This window comes from Podarcis filfolensis, assembly GCF_964270895.1.
Source record: "Podarcis filfolensis genome assembly, chromosome: 16".
Classification (NCBI taxonomy): domain Eukaryota; kingdom Metazoa; phylum Chordata; class Lepidosauria; order Squamata; family Lacertidae; genus Podarcis; species Podarcis filfolensis.
The window spans coordinates 8,258,977-8,276,666 of record NC_139620.1 but is presented as its reverse complement, the minus strand read 5'-3'; the positions used below and the strand labels follow the sequence as shown (position 1 = coordinate 8,276,666).

Genomic DNA, 17,690 nt, shown 5'->3' with positions numbered 1-17,690 from the left:
TATTATTTCTTTGTTTGATCCCTCAGTATTACTCCTCCTCATAGAAATAAAAGTTAAATTAACAAGTTACCTTTTTGTGTGTGTGTGTTCTTCACTCCCCTTCAAAACAGTGACCAGCGTACATGCCCCCTTTCAATGCAGTGACCAGCGTACATGCCCCTTACAATGTAGCGGGCGGGCGGGCGGGCGGGAAGGTGACGTCGGGACGGTGCGTGACTAACGCACGCACCGCCCCCATGCGACGTCAGCGAGTACAGCGCCCGCCACAGTGGGGAGTGTCGGGGCGCACAATGCGCCTCCTCCCCTCGCTAGTATCCACCCCGGAGCCGCGGCAAAGGTGTAAAAGAGCCACATGCGGCTCCGGAGCCGCGGGTTGCTGACCCCTGCCCTATCGCTAAACACTGCATCTTAAGAAAGCCAGAGATGGTTTGAATGAGGTTCCAGCCGGCACAGCATTCTTAAGGGCTAGAAACTTGTGTTTGCTTGAATGGGGTGGGGAACAAGCAAGTCTGTTCCAATGTACTCCAATGCCCACATCAGTGTTTTCCCCCTTCCTCTCCAGGCCGAGGCAGAAGTAGCATCCTTGAACCGCCGCATTCAGCTCGTGGAAGAGGAGCTGGACCGGGCCCAGGAGCGCCTTGCGACAGCCTTGCAGAAGTTGGAGGAAGCTGAGAAAGCTGCCGATGAGAGTGAAAGGTAGGTGGGTGCATTTGCAAGAGGAAGGGGCTCCTTAGAGCAGGCACCCCCAAACTCAGCCCTCCAGATGTTTTGGGACTACAACTCCCATCATCCCTAGCTAACAGGACCAATGGTCAGGGATGATGGGAATTGTAGTCCCAAAACATCTGGAGGGCTGAGTTTGGGGGTGCCTGCCTTAGAGCTTGTTCGCACTGAGCAAAGCTATGTATAAACTCTGGATAGGTGGGTGGATGTTCAGGTGGGTGGGTGTCATATACCGTATTTTTCGCTCCATAAGACGCACTTTTCCCCTCCTAAAAAGTAAGGGGAAATGTGTATGCATCTTATGGAGTGAATGCAGGGGGGAGGCAGGCAGGAAAAGCCCCCAAGAGCCGCACACAAGCTCCGCGCGGATCTTGCGGGCTTTTCCCCAGGAGGGAGAAGGGATTGACACGGCTAGTCAGTCCCTTCTCCCTCCCCATAGAAAAGCCCGCAGGAGCTGCGCACTCCTTAAAGGGTGCGCGGCTCCTGTGGGCTTTTGCGGGAGGTGGGGGTATTGCCATAGCCGCATGCGGCTAAAGAGGAAGCTAAGACAGTGAGCGGGATCCACCCCGCTTGCAGTCTTGGCTTCTTTGCTCTTTGGGGCTGGGGGCGGGGGAACCCGGGCTTCCCCCGGCAGCCCCGAGAAGCTCTGGGAGAAGATTTTTTTTCTTGATTTCCCCCTCTAAAAACTAGGTGCGCCTTATGGTCCAGTGCACCTTATGGAGCGAAAAATACGGTAACTGAATCACACCCCCGGGTGTGTGTAACTGGGGAGAAGGTTAGGCCTTTCTCTGGCATTGCTATCCTTCTGTGTGCCAGAGATGTTCTTGTTTTGGAGAGGCCGCATCTGTCCCCAAGGCCTTTCTGCGGACTGGGAGAGCAGAGGAATATCACGTCTTGGATGCTGACGGTCCCTTCTCCCCCCCCCCCCCCGTCCTCCCTCAGAGGCATGAAGGTAATTGAGAACAGAGCCCTGAAAGATGAAGAGAAGATGGAGCTGCAGGAGATCCAGCTGAAGGAGGCCAAGCACATCGCTGAGGAGGCCGACAGGAAGTATGAGGAGGTGAGAAGCCACAGCGGATGCACCTTGACCAAGCAGGGTTGAACTCCTCCCTCATGACACACAGGGAGTTTGGTCCTGCATTCTGCAGCTGCGCCACTCCCTGATCCACATTTGATGTCATATGCAGGCAACCCCGCCATTTTAATATTTTGTTGGAAGCCGCCCAGAGTGGCTGGGGAGGCCCAGCCAGATGGGCGGGGTATAAATAAATTATTATTATTATTATTATTATTATTATTATTATTATTATTATTACAAACACTTCGGGTTACAGACTCCGCTAACCCCGAAGTAGTACATCAGTTTAAGAACTTTACCTCAGGATGAGAACAAATTGTGCGTCAGCCGCCGCAGGAGACCCCCATTAGCTAAAGTGGTACCTTAGGTTAAGAATGGTTTCAGGTTAAGAACGGACCTCCAGAACGAATTAAGTTTGTAACCAGAGGTACTACTGTATACACAGTTCCACTTAAACATGTGGGGCCTCAAAACATAACCCCCACCTAAATTGAGGAGTTGCCTGTATGATGTCATGTGTGGGGCAGGTGGTTTCGGGGGGGGAACTGCTTTGTGGGCCAAATGTGAAAGCCTGGTGGTCTGACCAGGCTGGAGGGTTCCCCACCTTCTTTTTATTGATTTCAAATTACTGCTATTATTTATTAAATTCATTGCTTGCTTTTTTTTTTTAAGCAAGGTAACTTGAAGTAACTAACTATGTAAAAAACACTATATAAACTTACACATCCAGTAAAACTGGCATAAAAGAAAAACACACACACACACACACACACATATATATATATATATATATGTGTGACAACCCTGCTTTTAAAAAGGCATGTTTAAGACATCTCACTCAAGGAGGCCGCCGATGATTCAGAACCAAAGGCCTGGCACAAAAGAACAATCGCATGGTGTGGGTCAGTTTATATGGGAAGAGGTATTCGTGTCCTGAGACGTATAAATGATTTTAATCTTGTGCTTTTAAATGGTTGGAAACCTGCCCTGGGATCACGGTTAATGCTATTAGGTTCATCAGCTGCCCTGCATCAGAAGGTCCCAGGGCAGGTTTCAGTAATCTGTAGTACAGCATTAAAAATCATTTAAAACAGCTAGAGTGAGTCCATAGGCCAGAGGCATATCTTCAGGGTACGGTGATAACTGTGCAGTGAAGGTACCAGGCACACCTCTTTGGGGAGAGGAAATCCACAATTCATGGCGAAGGGCAGGTAGCAAATCCAACTGACAATAATTTCTTCCTCCTCCTCCTACTCCCAGGTTGCCCGGAAATTGGTCATCATCGAAGGTGATCTGGAGCGTACAGAGGAGAGAGCTGAGCTGGCAGAGTCGTGAGTGTTTTCTTCTTCTTCTTTCTCTCTTTCTCTCTTTGCATGAGGCACCCTGCTGCATGGAAGCTTTTAACACGAGCGAGCTCACCTTAAAACTCCTTGTTAGGCAAGGCCCAGAGTGTGGGGCGAAGGTTAGAGGCAGCCTCTGCTGGCTAGAAGGAATTGTGGGTCTCCACTTTCCCATTTTCTCTCTCTTTTTAGTGGGAGATCCTAACTGGGTTTTTTGGCAGGGGGTATGGCTTTTTTTTAAAACATCTGTGGATTCTTTCCTGTGTAGACAGGTGAGCATCTGTTAGCCCCTCTACAGGGTGGTAGTTAGGTTGATGGAGTTAGGCCTTCATTGTGGCCACATTCACACCATACACTGAAAGCAGTCCCGTACCACTTTAAGCGGTCATGGCTTCCTCCAAAAGAATTCCAGGAGCTGAGCATTGTTAGGAGACCTCTGTATTCTTTGTGGAGAGCTACAGTTCCCAGATGGGACACGGGTGGCGCCGTGGGTTAAACCACAGAGCCTAGGACTTGCCGATCAGAAGGTTGGCAGTTCGAATCCCCGCGACGGGGTGAGCTCCCGTTGCTCGGTCCCTGCTCCTGCCAACCTAGAAGTCTGAAAGCACGCCAGTGCAAGTAGATAAATAGGTACTGCTCTGGCGGGAAGGTAAACAGTGTTTCCATGTGCTTCTCTGGTTCGCCAGAAGCGGCTTAGTCATGCTGGCCACATGACCTGGAAGCTGTACGCCGGCTCCCTCGGCCAGTAAAGCGAGATGAGTGCCACAACCCCAGAGTCGGCCATGACTGGACCTAATGGTCAGGGGTCCCTTTACCTTTACCTTTACAGTTCCCAGAGTTCCCTGAGAACAAGGATTAATTGTTAAACCACTCTGGAAATTGTAGCTCTGTGAGGGGAATGGGGAAGCGGGTTGTTCTCCTAACAACTCCCAGGACCCTTAACAGTCATGGCTTTCCTCTGCAGAACCCTGGGAACTACCATATGTTAAGTGTACTGACGGTTGTTAGGAGAGCTCCCCCCACCCCCCGAGCTACAATTCCCATAGTGGTTTAGCAGTCAATCCCTCTTCCCAGGGAACTCTGGGAAATAATAGCTCTGGCTGGGCCATAGGGATCTCCTAAGAATTCTCAGCACCCTTATAATAATAATAATTTATTATTTGTACCCCGCCCATCTGGCTGGGTTTCCCCAGCCACCCTGGGCGGCTTCCAACAGAGATTAAAAATGCATTAAAACACCAATCATTAAAAACTTCCCTAAACAGGGCTGCTTTCAGATGTCTTTTAAAGATAAGATAGCTGCATATTTCCTTCACATCTGATGGAAGGGCGTTCCACAGGGTGGGTGCCACTACTAAGAAGGCCCTCTGTCTGGTTCCCTGTAACCTCACTTCTCGCAATGAGGGAACTGCCAGAAGGCCCTCGGCGCTGGATCTCAGTGTCCGGGTAGGACAATGGGGGTAGAGACGCTCCTTCAGGTATATCTTAGCAAATGACAGCTCCCAGAATCCTTTGGGGGAAGCCCCGAGTGTTCAAAGTGGTATCGTAGCACTTTCAGTGTGTAGCGCGATTGTGGCCCGTGTTAGGAAAAAGTGGAACAAAGGTGATTTCATCATATTGGTGTGAGATACACATTCTGGGTCACAGTGAGATTAAAAAAAGGGAATAACAATAATTTAAAAGCACCTTGGTGTCAGTCATGTCAGGCGCCATACCCAAGGTCAGCACAGAAGCACCAAAAATCCAGCGGCAAATACAGAACGCCAGACAGATCTCCCGCAGCAGGACATTCCAGTGTCGGGTCACAATAACGGGCCTTGTTCCTTTCCCCCCATCGCACATATCTCTGAAACAGGCGAGACTTGTGATGAGCCCACCCCCTGGTCGACTTGTTTAAGATCATTTGGGGTTCATTCATTGTATTCGAACATGGCTGGGCCACCCTGTTGCAGTCTTCCAGATGTGTATCTGGGGCTCCGTCTCATCTGCTTCACATCTGGGGTGCTGATGTGATGGATGGAGTGGCGGGGGGGCTAAGAGGAGGAAACAAGACAGTCTGCAAAAAATGCCAAGCATTCTTCTAGGTCCTGGCAAGGCGACATTTTGGGGGGGAAACACACATTGTGATACTCCCTGCCCCCAACAAGAGTTTTGCCCCTTGCCAAAAACGAGCGAATCTTCCGCAGCTGCCTGATAAGGACAGGCCTGTCGTTTTTGCAAGACGGCTGAAATATGTTCCCTGCAAGCGCAATTAATGCCATATGTTGTTTTCCTTTGTCCCACGGTCCCTTAAAAAATATTAATTGGGAGCCTGAGATCCCACTTCACAAGTTAGCTTCGGAGAGAATGTTGTTGGGGTAACTGGAAACCATTTAGTTCTCTGCCTGTCTGTGAGGTGAAGTTCCCACCAGTAGGTTTTCCCCTCTAAAATATAAACACACTGGGTGCACATCTAATGCCGTAAGATGGTATCTGCGATTCATTTCCATTGTTTCTTCTCATGGAAAGCTGTGTTTCTATGTCCCCATTTGCACCGCGCATTTAAAGCTCTTGAAGCAGCCCTGGCTTCCCTCAAAGAATTCTGGGAACTCTAGTTGGTTAAGGGTGCCGAGCGTCGTTGCCCCTCGCAATTCCCAGAATTCCCTGGGAAGAAGAGGGATTGAACGCTAAACCTCTCTGGGAATTGTAACTTGGGGAATTGGGGAGGGGTGTCTCTTAACAGCTCTCAGCACCCTTAACAAAACTACAGCTCCCAGAATCCTCTCCCAATTCCTGGCACCTTTTGCTGAACCAGAATTCCCAGCATCCTTTTATTGGGCTGAACTGTTTTACCAGTGGCGTTGCTGTGAAAACTGACACTAGTTTGCCATATAGACGTGCACTCAGGGCTACACTCACTAAGTGTTGCACGCTTGTGCTTGTTGTGTGTAGATCTCTTGCACAGGGCCTGCACACCAGCCCTCTCCTCCTTTTCCTCACCGCCACCCCCGGCCCACCCTCTCACTGTGGTGCTCACATCTTCGTTGCTGTGGGCCAGCCAGTCTGCCTTTCTCTCTTTCACCGACTACAGTTATGCAGAAGATCTTACACAGCTTCCCCATGTGGTTCCTGGTAGCAGGGGTGGGGAAGCTGTCCTCTGGGACAGTGTCTCATCTTTATGGTTGAGCCTATCACCATCGCCCTTCTCCAGCTGTGGAGCATGAGAAGCAGATGGGCTGGAGACGCATGAGATGTTCAGGGGATGGAAACAGCCTCCCCACGGAGCTAAAATGGGCTTCTGCATCAAGGTGGGGGGCCCTGTGGCCCAGATGTTAGTGGGCTCCTCCGCCTTCCATCATCCCAAGCCATTGGGCCATGCTGGCTGGGTGCTGATGGGAGTTGTAGTCCAGCAACACCCGGAGGACTACAGTTCTATCCCCGCCCCCTGCAAAAAAACCCTGCTCTACATTGTGAGCTTTTCATTAACTCCTGTGCAATTCCTGGCTGGAAATTATCCCCTCTCAGTTGGGACTGTGTGTATCCCACCTGAAAAAAAAACAAAACCAACCACCTAAAACTGCAAAATGCAAAACTATCTGAATTTGAAACCACATGCAACCCCCCCCCCAAAAAAAAACCCCCACACCAAGGTAGTGTGTTTTTTTTTTCTTGTGCAAAATGTCTGCATTTTGCCAGCTGTGCAGGCTCCATACAGCCTTGTCTGGAACACAACGGAATATTATTTTGGGTGCTCTTGTGACACCCCAAGCGTCATCAGTTCCCCCTCTTACACCTGAGTTTCTCTGCAGCCTTAAGGGCAATAGGTTTTGATATTTAAGTTGTTTTCGCCCCTGTTATGGCCTGGTAAGAACCGGCCTGCACTCTCGCAGACTCCCTTGGCATGCACAGTCCCTGTCATTGGAAGGGAAGAGAGGGCCATTTGGGGCCCTTCTATGGGGCCTGCCTTATTATTATTAAATATTTATACCCACCCATCTGGCTGTGTTTGAGCCAGTTGCTCTCCTCCCTTTCAGCAGCTGGCAGCTATCTTGTTCTCAGTCCCCTCCCACAGAACCACTCCTTGCGCAGGAGCATAGCTGTCAACCTTCCCCTTTTTTGTGGGAAATTCCCATATTCCAGCGCCGTTTCCCGCTGCTTCCCGCTTCTATCCCGGATTGTTAGATATCCCGTAGACCGTCCCCGGGACAGGTGAGGCCGCTGATCCCTTATTTTCGAGGCTGCTGATCCCTTATTTTCAAATCTGAAAGTTGACAGCTATGCGCAGGGACCTCAACCGACACTCGGAGGGCTGTCTGCGGAGGTGGCCAGGCTACCGCTTTATAACCTCACTTCACCATCACACTTCTGGGCTTGGTCTAACAGGTCTTCTCAGGAAATATCCCCTGCCTGGCATGAGGCCTGTAGAATTGTGCCATCTCTCTCTCCCCCTTTGTAAAACCTCTTTCCTTACCCTGCCAAGCCTGCATGTTGTGACAGACTTTTTTTTTCTTCTCCCCCCCCTTTTTATGGCTCTGCTTTGTGTGTGTGTGTGTCCTTTCCATTGCTGCTCCTTTTGCCCCCAACCCAACCCAACACCCCGTCCGAACTTGTGCCTGCCGACGCGGTCCTGCTTTTCTAAACAGCCGTTGCCGGGACTTGGATGAGCAGATCCGGTTGATGGACCAAAACTTGAAGTTCCTTGCTCAGGCTGAAGAAAAGGTACTAACCCTTCCTGCCCCCCCCTCCCAGCCTCCGGCTCCATTGAACGCCCGTGCTGCTCCCCGTTTCTTTCCCCCTAAAAAGAAAAGAAAAGAAGAAAGCTCCTTCGAGCGCATTTCTCCTCTCGCTTCCTCAATACGCTTTGCTTGCTCTCTCTGTATTTTCTCTCTCTGTCTCCCACTTCAACTGGCTTCATTTTACTTTTCCTGCCGAGCAGGTTGCGGCTGCTGGGGCCCTGCTCCGTGGCACAGCGGCTTCCTTCAGGATGGCAATGAGGCCTAATGGATTCCAGGTCAAGGTTTACACCCTGGACCCAGAGCCTATACCAGGCAGCTTTTCGCTGCAGCTTGCAGGCTGCGTAGTCGTGCTTGTGTGTGTGTGTGTGTACGCAAAAATCCCCGTTGTGCTAATGCTCCTGACGTTTTATGTACTGAACTTATTAGTCAGTAATAATCTTTTACTGAACTTATTAGTTGCTTTAAAAAGAAAAAGTAACTCAAAGTATCTTAGAATGAACACATACATGAAAACCAGCATAAAAAAATCTGTAGAAAAATCTAAAACATATTCATGGTGGGTTTTTTTTAAAGGCAAGATTTAAAATACAGTGGTACCTCGGGTTAAGAACTTAATTCGTTCTGGAGGTCCGTTCTTAACCTGAAACTGTTCTTAACCTGAAGCACCACTTTAGCTAATGGGGCCTCCTGCTACTGCTGCGCCGCCGCTGCACGATTTCTGTTCTCATCCTGAAGCAAAGTTCTTAACCCGAGGTACTATTTCTGGGTTGGCGGAGTGTGTAACCTGAAGCGTCTGTAACCTGAGGTACCACTGTACCCCACATGCTCAAGGAAGCCACGGATAGTTAAAAGCCAGAGGCCTGGTAGAAAACAAACATTTTGGAAGGTGTCCAGAGCTATTCAGTTGATGGCGCCAGTCGAGGCCTCTCAGGGGAGAGCATTCGGCAAGCAGGGAGCCAACACTGAAAAGTCCCTGTTCTTTTGTTGCCGCCCTCCGGACCTCCTGGTGGGGGCGAGAGCATGAAAAGGGGCCTCAGGTGGCCCCGGGGGTTGTGAACAATGGGTGTTGTAGTGCCAACTCATTCGATTCAATAATTTGTTATGTTTCTATGCCAATTTTCAGTCACACGAATCACAAAGCAGCTCACAAATAATAAATAACAGCAACAGAATGTCACAGTTGTAGAATAATTAACAAATCATCAGTCAATGACTTCTGGACATCATGGACGATAGGTGTTGTAGTCCCAATGACTTGGCCACTCATTTTTTAAAAAAAGGCTTTACAGTGGACGCTCAGGTTGCGAACATGATCCGTGCGGGAGGCACGTTGGCAACCCGCAGCGCCGTGTCTGTGCACGCGCGGGTTGTGATTTGGCGCTCATGCGCAAGCGCCCTGGAAGTAACCCGTTCTGGTACTTCCTGGTTTCGGCGCATCCGTAACCCGAAAACACACAACCCGAAGCGTCTTGAACCTGAGGTATGGCTGTATAGGTCAGAGACAACACATTAAAATGTGCCCAAATGTGAGCTGGAAACTGGCACAGATGTAGCAAACAAAACACAAGAGCAGTTCAGACGGTACAAAGTGCAGTTGCCAGACTTCAAGCCTATAATATGCACACACACACACACACAGAATTCCTACGTGACCCGATTTACAGAGCCTGCAAGGTGTTGTGTTTGGCCGGTGCCTGGGTCCTCAAAACCTTTTGTCTCCCGTGGACGGGGAGCCATTGTTGGCCTCGATAGGCCCCTCTCCTGAGGTCTCTTCGACCCATGGATTCACTCTTTTCTCTTTCTCTCCTGTCCTCCTTTTTCTCCCTTTCCCATCCATTATTTTTCTCTCTCTCTCTGGCTTCCTCTCTTACTCCCTTCCCCGCCCTCCTTGGCAAACACACTGCAGCAAATGTTCGGAGCTGGAAGAGGAGCTGAAGAATGTCACCAACAACCTCAAGTCCCTTGAGGCTCAGGCTGAGAAGGTAGGGCTGGCTGTTCTCCCCACTGTGGCCGGAGGAATAGCCTTTCCCTCCCGCCCACCCCCTGATAATGCTTCCGTGTTTACTCAGTTGAAACCTGGAAAGTATACAATGAAGACGTCAAGAGGCCCTGTATAGAATCGTAGAATTGAAAAGGGGGACCCCAAGGGTCATCTAGTCAAACCCCCTGCAATCACACCTGAAGCATCCATGACAGCTGACCATCTGGGCTTGTACATGAGCCATTGGCCTGATCCAGCAGGGGCCAGTTAAAAACTAAAACACTCACTTTATGGCAATTCTTTACTTTTAAAGATAAGCCCATTTACAGTTCAAAGTCTCCTGAATTCACTAGTAACACCAGCTATCTCTTGTGAGGAGTAATATACAGTGGTACCTCGGGTTAAGTACTTAATTCGTTCCGGAGGTCCATTCTTAACCTGAAGCTGTTCTTAAGCTGAAGCACCACTTTAGCTAATGGGGCCTCCTGCTGCCGCCGTGCCGCCGGAGCACAATTTCTGTTCTCATCCTGAAGCAAAGTTCTTAACCTGAGGTAATATTTCTGGGTTAGCGGAGTCTGTAACCTGAAGCGTATGTAACCCGAGGTACCACTGTATTTACTTCGTAGGGAGGGCTGGTGGTTCAAACTGGGCAGCCATCTGTGGGGTACACAGCAGGGCAGAATCTCTCCTTTTCTGACTCAAGAGCTCTCCTGCTGGAAGGATATTAGATAAAGAAAGCTGCACCAGGTGTCTCAAGGTCCCTCCAGCAAGGATAAGGTCCCTGCAATGGTCACTTTTCCATGGTGGCGTTTAAAATAACTTTGTACAAAGACACAACTTTAAAATGGCTTGAAGCCCTGAAAAAAACAAAGCTAAAACTAAAACACAAGCTGCAGCAGGAAGCCTCGGTGAATGGCAATATTCCTGTTGTGTGCTGGCTGCTGAAACAAATGGCAAGCAGGCACCCCATTAAAATGTCTCTGGGGGTTCCTCCTCCTGAGAAAGCCTGGTCCTAGTAACCCGTCTGCCCGAGCCCAGGGCAGGATGTTCAGAGCAGCTCCTTCGGGGGCCAGGAGGCAGAGAAGCGTCAGCAGCGGAGGAAGGGGTCAGATCAGCGGAAGGCGTTGCTCGCAGAAGGGTCTTGGGTTCGATCCCCGGCTCCTCCAGTTAAAGGGCCAGGGGGCGGTGGTGGGGCGGTGACCCTAGGGAGCTGCTGCCAGTTGAATAGAGATGATACTGGGTTGGGGGCAAGAGTTCTGGCTATAAGGCAGCTCCCTGTGTTCCGGAATTGAGGCATGTGTTTCTTTTTGGGGGGGGTATATTATTAAGCTATTGCTTTTATTTTATATACTGTGAGCTTTTTATGTGAACAGCCCTTAGACCTCTGGGTATAGGGCAGTGTATATAAATTCAATCAATCAAAATAATAATAATAATAATAATAATAATAATAATAATAATAATAATAATAATAATATTTATACCCCGCCCATCTGGCCGAGTTTCCCCAGCCACTCTGGGCGGTTCCCAATCGAGTGTTAAAAACAATGCAGCATTAAATATTAAAAACTTCCCTAAACATCTGCCTTCAGATGTCTTCTAAAAGTCAGAGAGTTGTTTATTTCCTTGACATCTGGTGGGAGGGTGCCACCACCGAGAAGGCCCTCTGCCTGGTTCTCTGTAACCTCACTTCTTGCAATGAGGGAACCGCCTGAAAAGGCCCTGGCCCTAGTTGAGACCAATCTAACCACTTTGCAACTTGGGACCTCCGAAATTGTAAGAGAGCAGTTGGGACCACAGCCACGTTCCCCCCAGTAAGAGGCCACAAAGTTCGCAAAGAGTGGCTTCTGGGTGGAGCAGTGGAAGCTGTTCTGCGTACAGTGCTTTGCCATTGTGGAAATGTGGTTGGAATATAACTCGGAGGTAGGGAACCCCTTTCCGCCCAGCTCCCAGCACCCCTGTCCTGTCCAGTGGCTGAGGCTGATGGGAGTTGTAGTGCAGCAACGTCTGGAAGGGCGCACACATTTTTCACTTAGCCCTGGCACAACTTGCTTTTTCCAGCCTCGCCTCTTATAAATGGAACGAACTAATCGCTTCCTGTAAAAATATACTTGTTAATATTTAACAAAGCAGTTTCATGTGTAAAGACAAATAGATTGAGTTAAAAAAACTCTGCTTTAAATAACACAACCCTTTTGGCATTAGTATTCTATCTAGGCATGTCTTGGCTAACGATAAATTCAAGGTGTGGGTCCCTGGAAGCCCTTGGGAGTGGAAGTAGAATAAAAACCCTATCTCAGGACTGCTTTCCTCCCCTCCGTCTAAGAGCTGGAGGCATCTTCCTATCCTTACCCCTACTTATCCTCACAACAACCTTGTGGGGTAGGGCAGGCTGAGAGCCAGCGGCTGACCCAAGCTCTCCCAGTAAGCTTAGTGGCCAAGCTGGGATTGAAGCCCTGGTTTCTCTCCCAGAATGAACGCAATGCTCTTAACAATTTCACCACGTTGGCTGTCATTTCCATTCTGCCTTCGCCCTCTCTATGGCAGGGGAAGGTCTGTTTCTTTAAGTTTTCCATTAAACTTAAAGAAAGCTGTTGAGAGTGGGATCTGGCCTTTGCAGTGGGGTGCTGGTAGTGAGTCGCCTTGCTATGTCTGGACCCTGAGTTGTGTCTTCTCTCCCCCCAGTACTCTCAAAAAGAGGATAAATATGAAGAGGAGATCAAGATCTTGACCGACAAACTCAAGGAGGTGAGCTATGCCTTATGCGAAGGGTCAAGGTGGGTGGGTGTCCTTTCTTGGGCCGCTCCTTGGCAACATGGGGCAAAATGTTGCTGAACTACAACTCCCATCATCCCTGGCCATCAGCCTTGCTGGCTGGGGCTGATGGGAATTGTAGTCCCAACACACCATGCTGTCTGCCTTTGTAATAGACTTGACTGGTATCCCCAGAGGCATGGCACATTGGGAAGAGTTTGGACATAATCAATATGCAGCCCTGCTTGTAATGTAAACCCCGCTCCCCCGCCAGGGGACAGATCAACGGAGGCGGGAGATCGAATAGATCAGACCTCCCCTTTCTTGACTGACCGCGACTCTTTCTCCCTTTCCCAGGCTGAGACCCGTGCCGAGTTTGCTGAGCGGTCAGTAGCCAAGCTGGAGAAGACCATTGATGACTTGGAAGGTAGGTGTGGGCAGGAAGGTGGTGCAGTTGGATAGGGAGAATCCAGCTAAACGGGAGCTTCTTCCTTGATAACGGCACATAGCATGCCGTGATTTTATTTCGCCACCCTGGTGACTGGTTGTTGCAGATTCTAAACTCCCATCAGCCCCTGCTGGTGCTGGTCAAGGGGATGTTGGGAGTTGTAGGCCAGTGACATCGTATCAGCAGCAGGGTTAGCAACCCTCTGCCTTTATTTCTCTCTCTTTTACCTTGACGTCAGGTCTGGTGTTTTGTACCTGTACACGCAGCTCTTGATTATTCTGGTCCTGTGTCTAGGAGCCCTAGAAACAGAATACGTTTGTGTGTCAGTAGAATACGTGGCCTGTCTGTCTGTCTGTCTGTCTGCAGTGCAGTGTGGACTTTGAAAACTGCTTGGGGTGAGGCTAGGGGGAGTTAAGACCCCCTTCGACCCTCCTTTTTGTTCTGTTTGCCCTCCAGTTGTCTCTGCTTCTTGAAGGCCGGAGGGAGCCTAAGCCCAGCATTCTCCAACCTTGGGCCCCCAATATGATGTCGGACTACAACTCCCATCAGCCCCAGCTGGCATTGTCCCAGTGGTTGGGTGATGGGAGATGTAGTCCAAGCAACCTTAAGCTATCATTTACCTTTCCCCCTCTGCTCCCCCATTTGTCCATTCTGGCAACTTCATTGTTTTTAAAGCCTTGTTCCCCACTCCAAGGTGGATGCATGAAATTGACCTTAAGGGTCTCTTTCCTGGTGCATTTTGCACCTAGCTTGAGACGAGGCTTTTCCAAACTTACGGACTCGTTGACCCCCTTTGCGAGCTTCTAAAATTGCCATCGGCTGTGACTCCAAATCCTTAGGAATGTAAATGAAAGGAAGTCAAGGAGCATCCGTATAAAATCATCACTTGTTAATCATCCATCACCATTACCAGGAATCATAAAATGTAAAAAAAAAAAAAAAGCAAGAATCTTACTCGGTGCAAAGGTTCTTCATTGGCAAAGGGAGTTGCACTCTGTACATGCCCCCGGGCTCTTTATTGCTGAGGCCCTTGGTCCTATCTTGAAAAGCAGTCCTTTCTGAATTGCCTTGATTTTACAATTGGGGGTATCGCGGCTGAGCTGCGGCCTAAGTAACATCTAGGCAGCCCTCCTTGCAGTAGAGCAGGCATAGGCAAACTCTGGCCCTCCAGATGTTTTGGGACTACAATTCCCACCATCCCTGACCACTGGTCCTGCTAGCTAGGGATGATGGGAATTGTAGTCCCAAACATCTGGTGGGCCAGAGTTTGCCTATGACTGCAGTAGAGGTTAGCAGCTAGAAGCCCCTGGGGCCTTGTCTAGCCTTCCCCTCCCTGGTGGAGGATTTGTCGACTACCGCCAACCCAGAAGCAATGCACTTTGGACAGTATTTATTGGGGGTAGGGTGAGGGTTTGCCCCCCGCATTCCACTCCTTGGAAGCCCACACAGAAAACCAGCTGTGTCTGAAATGTCTCCTGGAATTACCTGTAGCTGGATCGTTTTTAAAAGATCAGGCGAAAGTTAACTCGGCTCTGTGCTGATAAGGGAAGTGGAAATATGTTTGTTCACCACATCTAAGAGTACCTTTGCAATACTGGAGATCCAGAAGGTGTTCACCTGCCCACTCTCACTGTTTAATCTGCTAGGAGTGAACAGGTGCGGCCGTGTTCCCAAGAGCTCTTTCCTGCCATAGGGCGTCATCCTTTAGACCTTGGGGAGAAACAAAGAGCCCTCCTTTATTTCAATTATGCTCTCAAAAAAAAACCAGTGGGTGTTCGTCAGGGAAAAGCATGCAGATGAAAAACCTCCGTGGGTGAAATTAAACCTGCCAGGGGCCCTGTTTTGACCTGCGAGGCCATTTCTCTCCCCCGCCCCCCCCCCAGTCCTGCACACCAGATGTCAAATGCATTTGCAGTTGTTCCTGTGGAAACAGGATCCGGTGGCAAATGCAAGCTTTCCCCCAGGTTGCTTCCGATCCCTGCTTCGAGCCCCGCTTTCGGCAGGGAAAGGGATGTCAGATCCTTCCTTTGCAGCCCTTGCTTTGCTAGAAAGGAAGGGAGTCGCGGACATGCTTTTGTGCGCTCCCGATTCTAAGACATGACTGAAGGTGATTGACCGGTTGGGTGATTCTACCTCCCTGCCAAACATGGCCCACGGAGAGTAGGCCAGTTCTGGATCTGACTGGCAGAGGGTGGTCCACTTTTCCAACTCTCTTAGCATTTGAAACACCTTTTTTTAATAAAAAAAAAGACTAGGTCCTTATGTGTTTTAAACTCCCAAACGTGGAATTTACAGTTCGAATGCAAATGAGTGTGTTCAGGTTTTTTTTAATTTAACAATGATGTTTCGTGTGCTGTCCTGAAACAAAAGTTTTCTGGGCAGCTTGTAAGTATATACAGTGAGGGGGGGGGGAATTATTTGATCCCCTGCTAAATTTGCCCATTTGCCCTCTGATGAAGAAACGACCAGTCCCTAATTTTAATGGTAGGTTTATTGTAGCTGCGAGAGACAGAATAACAACAGGAAAACCAACAGAAGACAAAAGTTAGGGTTTATCTGGTTAACTTTTAAATTTAACTTTTGTCTTCTGGGTTTCTGGGGGTTTTCCTGTTGTTATTCTCACAGGTACAATAAACCTACCATTAAAATTATGGACTGGTCATTTCTTCATCAGAGGGCAAACGGGCAAATTTAGCAGGGGATCAAATACTTCCCCCCCCTCACTGTATAAACAACCCAAGCACAACTTAAAAACAAAATAAAAGATGAGGATGTTAATTGGAAGGGAACTTGACTAGCCCCTGTCCCCTCTGTGACTTCCCCCAAACCTCTATGGAAGATGCGAGGGGCCTCCTGAAGGATATGGGGGGGTGTCCCAGGGTGTGTTTATTCAAGGATGGAAAGTGTTCCTTCCATTAACTTGGGTTAATTTAGCAAGCCAAGCCTGTATCCAGCAGAATTCCAAGAGTATCCATTTCTTCTCCCTTTCCATTCCTGCAAAAAGTCTGTAAAGTCACTCCTCTGCCCAGATTTGAAATCCGAATTGCAAGATGTGGCTCAGGTATATTGCTTTGCCTCGTCGTTCTTGTCTATCATCAGAGGGGCGGACTTTGGTAATATGGTACTCCGAGTGAGCATAGAATTTGGCACCTTGCCCCATACATTATTTTCAAATTTTCCATTTAAAAAAAATTATTATTTTGCACCCTCTCAACTAGGCATCCTGTGCAGTGAAACAGCTCCACCCTAAATCCAGTACTGGTATCATAGAGTGTTTTTCCCCTCTTACTATTTTTTTTTAAATGCTTTCACTTCTTTGTTCGTCAAGCTGTTTGTGAACTCATGGCCCCAATGTAAAGAAACTGAAATGCAGCTGGCACTCAAAGCCCAAGTCAAGACACAATTGCAGTAGTTTGTGGCGTGACCCATAGGTCATAAGAGTCAACTTTCGGGAAAGGCCAAATAGCGACTCAGGAAACTCTTAGCAGTTGACTGGATGTTTCATTGTTGGTTCTTTCTTAAAAGCTCAATAAGTGATACTTTCCCAGTATTTGTCGACTGCTCACTTAAGATTAGCAAGCCGTCTCTGGCAGAGCTTAACTTCTGGGGAATCTCAACTCATGGCACTACACCCTACATAATGCCATAGGGCAGTGACCCCAAAATGGGGCAACCGGGGCACATTCTGCTGTGGCCCCTCTTCCGTGGCATCACTTCTCCCCTTGCAAAATATAAGTGGCTGGGGAAACCCGGATGGGTAGGGCATAAATATTTTTAAAAAATTATTATTATTATCGGGGACGCGGGTGGCGCCTAGGACTTGCTGATCGTATGGTCGGCGGTTCAAATCCCCACGGCGGGGTGAGCTCCCGTCGTTCGGTCCCAGCTCCTGCCCACCTAGCAGTTCGAAAGCACTCCTAAGTGCAAGTAGATAAATAGGGACCGCTGTATAGCGGGAAGGTAAACGGCGTTTCCGTGTGCTGCGCTGGTGCTGGCTTGTCAGATGCAGCTTCGTCACGCTGGCCACGTCACGCTGGAAGTGTCTCCGGACATTGCTGGCCCCCGGCCTCTTAAGCGAGATGAGCGCGCAACCCTAGAGTCGGACACGACTGGCCCGTACGGGCAGGGGTACCTTTACCTTTACCTTTTTTATTATTATTATTATCAACAACAACAAACCCACACAGCACAAAATTGTTACTGTTGTGCTGAAGGATGTTCAGTCTAAGCAGCTGATGACAGACTGCCCAGAACTCTCGACCCTATTATCCTCTTGGAATAGAGTAACTTTTCTGGAGAGAAAAACAGCCCTGCAACAGAGCTGCAGGCTGCAAACAACCCTGAGAATGAAAGTCAGGGCCTTGAAACGCTTTTGCGGGGTTACCATCTGAGGAAGTTTGTCAAAACAGGACCTTGCCCACAGCTTCCCCATTCCTGACATAAAGGCTTTTTACAAAAAATTATTTATAATTTTCATTATTACCATTTCCAAAATCACATTCACTTTCAAATACACATTTCCACTGTTAATATCTTTCTTTTAATAAAAACATTCAGCGACTTCCCTTTCCCTCCTTCCCTGGTTCCTTTAATATTCCCACCATTCCTGCATATTATTATACATCCATTTAGATCACTTTCTCCCCTTATT

General features: G+C 48.9%; 1 protein-coding gene across 18 annotated transcripts in view; it reads left to right on the top strand.

The window, feature by feature from the left end:
- TPM3 (tropomyosin 3) overlaps positions 1-17,690 on the top strand; it is a gene marked incomplete at its 3' end in the record, with an annotated part of 72,101 nt that overhangs the window by 41,835 nt on the left and 12,576 nt on the right. For 9 of the 18 annotated variants that reach the window (XR_014542667.1, XM_083591485.1, XM_083591491.1 and 6 more), the window contains 6 exons: positions 563-696; positions 1,666-1,783; positions 3,062-3,132; positions 9,763-9,838; positions 12,523-12,585; positions 12,949-13,018. Coding sequence is in view for 17 of the 18 variants with exons in the window: in XM_083591485.1 (XP_083447611.1) it covers positions 563-696; positions 1,666-1,783; positions 3,062-3,132; positions 9,763-9,838; positions 12,523-12,585; positions 12,949-13,018 (532 nt within the window). Of the gene's footprint in view, positions 1-562; positions 697-1,665; positions 1,784-3,061; positions 3,133-7,763; positions 7,840-9,762; positions 9,839-12,522; positions 12,586-12,948; positions 13,019-17,690 lie in introns of all 18 variants that reach the window. The other 9 variants (XM_083591486.1, XM_083591494.1, XM_083591495.1 and 6 more) reach the window with 1 other exon arrangement.